The sequence below is a fragment of the Dryobates pubescens genome, chromosome 5 (assembly GCF_014839835.1).
Source record: "Dryobates pubescens isolate bDryPub1 chromosome 5, bDryPub1.pri, whole genome shotgun sequence".
Lineage (NCBI taxonomy): Eukaryota > Metazoa > Chordata > Aves > Piciformes > Picidae > Dryobates > Dryobates pubescens.
The window spans coordinates 18,116,307-18,125,516 of NC_071616.1; the positions used below are offsets into that span (position 1 = coordinate 18,116,307).

General features: G+C 47.3%; 1 protein-coding gene across 1 annotated transcript; it reads right to left on the reverse strand.

The window, feature by feature from the left end:
- Positions 1-3,875: 3,875 nt before the first annotated feature.
- Positions 3,876-9,171, reverse strand: LOC128897256 (inositol 1,4,5-trisphosphate receptor-interacting protein-like 1). The gene is given in 5 exon segments (XM_054162158.1): positions 3,876-3,989; positions 6,363-6,479; positions 7,760-8,802; positions 8,944-9,090; positions 9,093-9,171. Coding segments are annotated over 5 exon segments (1,500 nt in total).
- Positions 9,172-9,210: the final 39 nt, after the last annotated feature.

Genomic DNA, 9,210 nt, shown 5'->3' on the forward strand with positions numbered 1-9,210 from the left:
TTAAATAAACCCACCTTTATATGCATATGTATTAAGGGTAGAATATTTATAGGGTAGTTAGCAAGTCATTAGTATGCATTTTAGCACCCAGCACTGTTTTGCATGTCTCTTATTGCTTTGAAATTGCTCTTTTCGAATTAAAACTATATTCAATTGACTTTAATTGGTTCGTTCATTTATAACAATTTGGTGACCCCTGACGTGATCCTTTTGGGACTCTGAAAGTTGTGATTGATTAAGGGGGGCGCCCCACTTTTGTGGCCCTTGCCAAGAGCAGGTTCGGACCCAACAGGATTACGAAAATAAGAGGCAAGCAAAAGAATTGAAGCTCCCGGTTTAGCCTGTAATTCTGCGCGCGAAGACCCGAACGAAGACAATGAGTTGTGAGTATACCGTTCGGTCGAGCGACCTGGACGAAGGATTGCCGTTCAGTTGGGTGGGATCTGGCTGTGAGAGTGTGTGTGAGGGTGTGACTGAGACGGAACTTAGTTCCGAAGCGAGTGCGGAGGTCTTCTAACCGCGGTTCCGACTAGAAGCAGAATAAAGGGGGGGGGGGAAAGGGGGGGGGGGGGAAGGGGGGGGGGGGGACAGAAGAAAGTGAGCAGCTAGGAGGTCTCTACCCTCTAAGAGAAATACCTCTGGGTGGAAATCAAGGAGGGATAGGATTTGTAGCAGTCCCTATACCTGAGAAAAAATGCAATCAATATTAGGAATCCTCTTTACTATGGAGGAAAGAGGAATGATTAGACAGGCAGGAATAAGACTCTGGGAGAGACAAAATCAGGCAGGTCCCCCTGGAGGCCAAAAGTGGACAAGTGTAAACCCTAATTGGAATAATCAGGCAGCAGATGGGAGACAAAATATGAAGGATTTCAGGACTATAGTGATACAATGGATCAGGGAGGCATTTCCACGGGGGCAGAATATAAACAAAACTTTTAGTGAGCATCAGCAGAAAGATGAATCTCCGACAGAGTGGTTGGAGAAAGAAAAAGTTTTCAAATGTATTTCTGGGGTAGATTCTGACTCTCCTGTTGGAGGGGCATTATTAAAAACTCAGTTTGTGGCAAAATCCTGGGGGGACATTAGAAAAAAAACCTAGAGAAAATGGATGATTGGCAGGACAGGGGACTGGAGGAGCTGTTAAGGGAAGCACAGAGGGTTTATGTAAGAAGGGATGAGGAAAAGCAAAAAGCGAAGGCTAAGATTTTTGTAGCTGCTGTTAGGTGTGCTGGGTTGAGGCAGCCCCCTCTCCCCACCACGGGCAGGAATAAACACTCAAGGCAAACGGATTGCAAAAGTGATGAAAGTTTAAATAGAAAGCAGTGAATGTTTACAGAAAAGCAAAAGCAGAGTGACAAAGAAAAATCCCAAAACAAACCCAGAGACATCCCATTCCCACCTGAGGGTACACCCAAGATCCCCAGGGCTCCTTCTTCCTCCTCCCTCTGCTGGGCTAGTCTCATCTGGCCAGGTCTGAGACTGCCCATCCCCCCGTGGCCTTGGGCCTAGCAGGCCCAAAGCCAGCAGACATCTCCCCCAGTTACCGGCTGATGGAGGAGGAAGAAAAGAGAAAGTGCTAGACCCCGCACTGGATCTTATAGTGGTGCAAAGAATTATGGTAAGAAATACACAGTTTCCTGTGTCCACCCCTCTGGGCTGGATTTCTGGACACAGGAAGTAAACACAGCAAGGGGCACCCAGCTCAAACTGCAACACTAGGAAAAGCCAGAAAGTAAGTAGAAGAGAAAGCAAGCCAAAAGTAAAGAGGGGAGTGACAGATACGTGGAGGAGAAACAGAAAAATCTGGGCAAGTTCCTGTTTATTACTATTGTAACAAGAAGGGACACATACAGAAGTATTGTAGAAAGAAAGAGCAGGAGGGGAAAATTTTTAAGGAAGACTAGGGGTGTCAGGGGCTGTATATTTTGGGGACCCAAACATCAAATGAGCCCTTGATAAAATTATTGGAAAGAAGAAGTACAATTTTTAGTAGATACAGGAGCTGAGAAATCAACTATCAGACAACTACCAAAAGGGGTTAAAGCAGGGAAAAAGAATATGACCGTAGTAGGAGCAAAAGGGGAACCTTTTAAGGTTCCTATTTTAGAAGATGTAGAAATAGAATCAGAAAAAAACGGTTTTGTCTTAATGGTCTATTGTTGGTCCCTGAAGCCAAACCTAATTTATTAGGGAGAGATTTGATTGTGAGGCTGGGACTTAATATTAAGAGCCAAGGGGGGGAGTTAAAGATTCAGTTGTACATTCTAACTACAGAAGATGAGGAAGAATCCTCAGGTCTGGTATAGTGAAGGAGAGTCAGGAAAACTGGAAATGGAGCCTCTCTCAGTAGAGATGGTAGATCCACAGCAACCTATTAGGGTCAGACAAAACCCTGTTCCTCTGGAGGGAAGAAAGGGGTTCAAGCCAGTAATAGATAGACTAATTAAACAAGGAACATTAGAACCATGTATGTCTCCACATAACACTCCCATTTTACCAGTAAGGAAAGCAGATGGATCATACAGACTGGTGCAGGATCTTGGAGCTGTGAATCAGAGGACTATAGCTAAGTTTCCTGTGGTGGCTAATCCTTATACTTTACTGAGTCACTTGACACCACAGCATACATGGCATAGTGTGATTGATTTGAAGGATGCCTTTTGGACTTGTCCCCTGGATGAGAAATCTTGAGATTACTTTGCCTTTGAGTGGGAAGACCTTGATACAGGGAGGAAACAAAGAGCTTAGATGGACAGTGTTGCCTCAGGGGTTTACAGAGTCCCCTAATTTATTTGGACAAACATTAGAGAAGTTGTTGCAGACCTTTGAAGCAAAAGGGGAAACCAAATTATTACAATATGTGGATGATTTATTAGTGGCAGGAAGGACTGAGGAAGAAACTAGAAAAACCACCATAGAACTACTAAATTTTGTTGGGGAAAAAGGGTTAAAAGTATCAAGATCTAAATTACAATTTGTGGGAAAAGAGGCAAAATATTTGGGCCACTGGCTTAGTCAGGGAAAGAAGAAATTAGATCAAGACAGGGTATCGGGAATTCTAGCTTTGCCACCACAAAAATCAAAGAAAGAGGTAAGACAGTTTCTAGGACTATTAGGATATTGTAGATCCTGGATTGAAGGGTTCAGTGAGAAGTAAAGTTTTTATATGAGAAATTAACAACGGAAAAAATTAAGTGGAATGAGAAAGATGAAGAAAAAGGTTGGACTCATGCTTCATGAGTAAAGGGTCCAATAAAGGAGTGGCAAGTCACCTCTGCTCCTGGAGAATTACAGATGACATTTCAGCGGCATTAACAGACCACACTGGAGTCCTCTGATTGGTTTTGGTTTTACTTGCAGTGTTATGAACACTGTGGTCCTGAGACTTTCTGGGAAAGGGGTCAATGTCACCACCATGGACATGAATGTAATCCTTGGGTAATGGGTTTTTGTCCTGTTGTGAGAGTTTGTGGAGAAACGTACAGCCTGGACTGTGCAGATTGTCTGCATGCTGGTATTGTGAACCATTGGTAATTGAGATATTTACATTAGAGCGATTTGTGTCAGATCGATTGACTACTTCAATTGAATCCTTACAGGACTTTAGATCAGCTGTAAATCACATTGAATTATCACAACTTAGAGAACAGGCTTTTGAGGACTATTTAAAAAAGAGGTTATTGTATTGAGCAAGATCTTTCATGATTACAGACATCGAGTGTGGAGAGGAAAATTTTATTCCACTGTGGTGAGTAGTGCTCCCATCAGAATGGCATAGCATACAAGCATGATATTATAGGCATCTATATACCAATTGATCAGCTATATAAATTTCATGTCATAATTGGGAGTATATATATATTTATCTAAGTTTAAGTACTGTAATAATCAAGGGAGACATTTGGAATCTCATACGGGCTCTTAACGAGCAGGTGAACATTTTGTATTGATAGCCTGTAGGTGTCGCCATAGGGTAAGGCATCGATCTAGTTTGAGAATTTTAACCGTAAGAGACCCTGGGAACTCAAAGTCAAATTGAGAAGTACATCTCGGCAATTTGCTATTAGTAGAAGAAACTGAAAAGGCTAAGGAATAAGCCTGGAAAAGAGCAAGTCCTAGTCAACCCTAAAAGGAATTGAAGAGGGCAAGGCCGGAGTGGAGACCAGTACTGCAGCTCAAGAAAGTCTACTGAGGGCAGCAATCCCTTAAGGTGTGACTGCTGAGTAACATGGCCCTAACTGGACCTCTCCTGATAATAACGTTTTGGTTGACACTCGGACCTGCACAAAATTGTAACGACTGTGTTGTTACAACTCGACAAGGAAGGCTAGTAAGTCAGACTCTGGTATATCACACAAGGGGGAAAAATTAAATCCTTGCTATATAAATCAGACTGAGTATGCCCAGTGTAATGAAAGTGGAAAAATAACCTGTTATGATCCTAAAGAAGTACCCTATCAGTGATGGATAGAAGTAAGAACTAATAATGAGAAAGGAAGGTTGATAGAGCAAAGTGGTATTACCACAAATCTCAGTAAACCACTAGCTGTTGAATTTGATGCATGTGATGCTGCCAGTGATGATCATTCTTTCCCTTGTGGAGCAATGAGTTGGGTAAGATATCACAGTAAGCAAGAGAAAGGCCTAGCTCAGGAAGATTGTGACTTAGGAAACTGTAATCCAGTAAAGCTCACTATTTACAATCTAGGTGAGTGGAAGCAGAGGGATGCCCAATATGGGATTGTGATTTGGGGACAAGGAGACAATCCAGGGGCCAATTTAGATATAAGGATTATTGAAAGGACTAGGGAACCTGTCACAAAAAGATTATTGTTCAATTCTTTTTATCATGAAATAGAAACAAGGACCAAGTATGAGATTCCAACTGTTGCTAAGAATTTATTTATAAACCTTGCTGAAAATATTGCCAAAGCCTTAAGAGTAACTAACTGTTGTGTTTGTGAAGGTACTAATCAAGGTGATCAGTGGCCTTGGGAATCTATGGAGGTTGATATTTCTAATTCATCGATATGGAAGGAAATGAAAGGTAACAGGAAGACTCAATGGATATTGCAAACCATGGTCGAACCTGCTGGCAAAAATTACAAGGGAAGACTCCAGTAGGGAACTTAGTCTGTGAAGGAGGCTATGAATGGAATAAAACATCATCAAATTGGACCTCATGGGGAAATCCTGGGATAGTGCCTGAAGAAGGGAGGAAGTGGACAGATGGTAGATCAATTTCAAAAGGATGGCCAGCACCAGACGGATACTATTGGATTTGTGGTAAATTAGCATATGCCTGGTTACCTAGGGACTGGACAGGGTCTTGTGTGTTGGGAACTATAAGACCCAGTTTATTCCTGTTACCTATTGCCCAGGGGGAAATACTAGAATTATGAAGAATTAGGAGAGATTTAGACATAGGAAACTGGAAAGAAAATGAGTGGCCTCCAGAAAGAATAATAGCTTATTATGACCTGGCCACCTGGGCAGAAGATGGATCTTGGGGTTGCTGCAATCCTATCTATATGCTTAACAGAATTGTAAGATTGCAAGCTGTATTAGAAATAGTAGTTAACAAAATAGGCGATGCTTTGAGCTTCCCACCCAAACAGGATACTCAAAGACAGACTGCAATATATCAAAACTGATTTGCTTTAGATAATTTATTAGCTCAAAAAGGTGGAGTATGTGGCAAATTTATCCTTACTAATTGCTGTTTAGAAATAGACAATGAAGGAAATGTTGTGCATGACTTAATGAAAGATATGAAGAAGGTGGCACATGTTCCCATACAGACATAGAATGGGCTAAATCTTAACAGATTTTGGGAAACCACATTTGGATGGCATCTGCGTGCGGACGCTGCTGTGTCAGGATGTGTCCCTGGCACGGTGCAGGCAGGCAGATGATACGCCTGTCTGGGCGGGCTGTGATTTGGGTATCTTCGGTGCTCAGGGTTTTGAATAGCTCTCGTCCCTGTAGGACAGCTCCTGCACTGGCCAGTGGATGTGCTTGGCAAAAATCCCATCCAGATGCTTCCCATCATCAGGATCTTCTCCATCACCTTCTTCCTCCTGCAGCTCCTCTTCTTGCTCCTCCTGCAGTTGTGCCTGGCTGCTGAAGCTCTCCTTGTCACTGCTGCAGGCCTGCTCATGCATCCATTTCCTGAGCCACCTGCACAGCACCAAGAGCAGGAGACGGACGCCGGCAATGGCCCAGAACCGCCAGTGCTGGAAGGCAGCTAAGAGCATGGCTCTCCAGGCAAGTTTGCCCTGCTCCTGCAGAGTTCATCTGCTCCAGTTCTTCCACCTCCTCCAGCAGACAAGCCATCTCCTGGCTCAGCATCTCCTCACGCTGCTCCATCCGCTCCTCTGTGTCCTCATCCAGTTCACATCCAAGGTTTTGTACTCCCAAATGAGGGATTTAAGAACGGATGCCAAGACGTGTGTGGCAACCACGGCAGCCACTGCCTGCAAGGGAGAGAGTGAAGGGGTTCCGTGGGGCTGGGAACGAGGGACCTGGAGATGATGGGGGTGGGCATGTGAGCCACATTAGCTAGGGGCAGGGAGGAGAAGGGGCCAGGCAGCTGGGAGGCAGCAGAGCCTGTGCCCAGCTGAGCTCAGCTCAGCCCTGCCCTGCCCAGCCCATATCTTCATGCCCTGCCCCTTCCCAGGATGTGTCCCTGGCACGGTGCAGGCAGGCAGATGATACGCCTGTCTGGGCGGGCTGTGATTTGGGTACCTTCGGTGCTCAGGGTTTTGAGCAGCTCTCGTCCCTGCAGCTCTGGGCTCTGCAGCTCTTGTAGCTTTACCTGCTATGGAGAGGGGTTAGTTAGCTGCAACCTGAATTCAGAGGCAGTGGCTCTTGTTACTTCTTCCAGTAAAACAAGGCAAATTGCTCACCTCTAGCATTTGTAGACTTCCTGTGACAGTGAGGCCCGGTGGCACCAAAGATTGAGAGATAGAAACCTGATACTTCAACCTATAGAATCAGGTTTTCTCCAAACATGGCCAAAGGCACAAAAACCTGGCCCACTTGGACCCCAGGACAAGTTCAGACAGGCCTGGGCAATGTGGGCAATGTCCTGGAAAACCAGACCTCCTGGAGCTCCCGCTCCATTGTCTGGTTCAGGGCATATGTGAGGCAGTTTATTTTCATGCAACACAGTCTAACAGGGAAGCCAGGTGGGGAATGGGGAAAACTGAAGGGGGAGGGAAAGGGTTCAGTGGGGCAGTGTCGGAGGGAGCTGGCGGTGGTGGGAGTGAGGACGGGAGCAGCAGTGAGGAGGAGCTGGGGGCAGATAGAAGATAGGGCCAGGCAGCTGGGTGGTCACAAGGCCCGCACCCAGTCCCAACGGCACCGTGCCGTGCACGAGAGAAGTCTCTGACAGAAGCCACTAGGCTTGGCCCCTGCTCAGCTGGAGCTGCCAGCAGGAGTTCATCCGGGCCACAGCCAGGGCAAGGGAGCGGCAGGGCAGAAGTCTTCTTTGTCGTCGTTGGAGTCCACACCAGCTCCTGTGCTGGGGACATCACCGAGAGGATGATGCCGTGTCTCTTGGCAGAGGACTGCTGCACAGAGTTGTTCCTCTCCTTCCTGTTTCCTGTGATCTCCTCTTTTTTTTCCCCCCTCCCTTCTTTTTCTGTGAGGTGCTGGTCTGCCATGAGCTGTGAGTTTGGGAAACAGCTCCGGACATAATGATCTCTAAGCGTTGTCCAGAGACGAGCAGCCTTAAGAACCTATCATAAATCACCTTGAACTCACAGAGTGCCTTGGCTTGGGCAGCTGGATCCTGTGCCAGGCCCTGGAAAAGATTGAGAGGCTCAGCCATTTCATAGGCAGCGGGCAAGCTTATCTCCTCAGGCACGTTGTCATTGCCAAGGAAGAAGTGGTGGAGATGTTTCCTTTCCAGGCAGCAATGCAGGTACTGCATGATGTCCTTGAGCCGTTCCACAAAAGCTCCCCTGCACCAGCCTGACAGGGGTGTGGTGGTCAGGAGGTGCATCACAAGGGCCTTCATGGCAGCACTTGAAAAGCCTGTGCCTGCCAGGATTTGGGTGCAGACACGCAGGCACTTCAGGTGGTAGCTGCCACGTGGCACCTGCCTGGCGATATGCTGGAAGGACTTTGCCTCTGCCACAGCACAGCTCGCTGACCATGTTGTGCTCGTGGTCAAGGTGGCCTCTCTACTGCAGCTGCACAGGAAGATGTCCGAGTCACCTCGCTGCAGCCCAAATATCAGCTCAGTGACAAAGGTTCTCCCCAGGCTATCTGTCAGCTGCAGCTTGCAGGAGCGTGGGGAGGGCAGCATCTTCAGATGGTAGTGACACATCTTAGGCCTCACGCCCCAGATGGATCTCACGAAGTCCTGGAACCAGGCGACCATTTTGTGCACATCTAGGTAGGAGCCGGTGCAGAGCACGCTGAGGAGGTGTTCCCGCCGATGTCTCCTCTGCCTCTTGTCAGGATGGTGGAGGAAGCACGGCATGTTCTCCGCCGGTTCTTCTGTTGTGCAGGTGCACTTCAGTTGCACTTTGGCCCGGAAAGTTCTCTCTGGCCTCTGCTCCATGAGGCTCTCTTTCAAGCGGAAGGAGTGGCCACGACCGGCTTTCAGTGGCACCAGCAGGCGGTAGACAGCATCATCCCCATGATGACTCCAACCTTCGTAGGTGCTGCCTACCCCAATGGGTGGCTGGATCACTGGGAAATAAGTACCAGGGGAGAGCTCTTGGTACACCTGGATGACTTCCTCCACCAGCTCCTTCACCACCCAGCGCCTGTAGGACAGCTCCTGCACTGGCCAGTGGATGTGCTTGGCAAAAATCCCATCCAGATGCTTCCCATCATCAGGATCTTCTCCATCACCTTCTTCCTCCTGCAGCTCCTCTTCTTGCTCCTCCTGCAGTTGTGCCTGGCTGCTGAAGCTCTCCTTGTCACTGCTGCAGGCCTGCTCATGCATCCATTTCCTGAGCCACCTGCACAGCACCAAGAGCAGGAGACAGACGCCGGCAATGGCCCAGAACCGCCAGTGCTGGAAGGCAGCTAAGAGCATGGCTCTCCAGGCAAGATTGCCCTGCTCCTGCAGAGTTCATCTGGAAGATGAACTTCCACCTCCTCCAGCAGACAAGCCATCTCCTGGCTCAGCATCTCCTCACGCTGCTCCATCCGCTCCTCTGTGTCCTCATCCAGTTCACATCCAAGGTT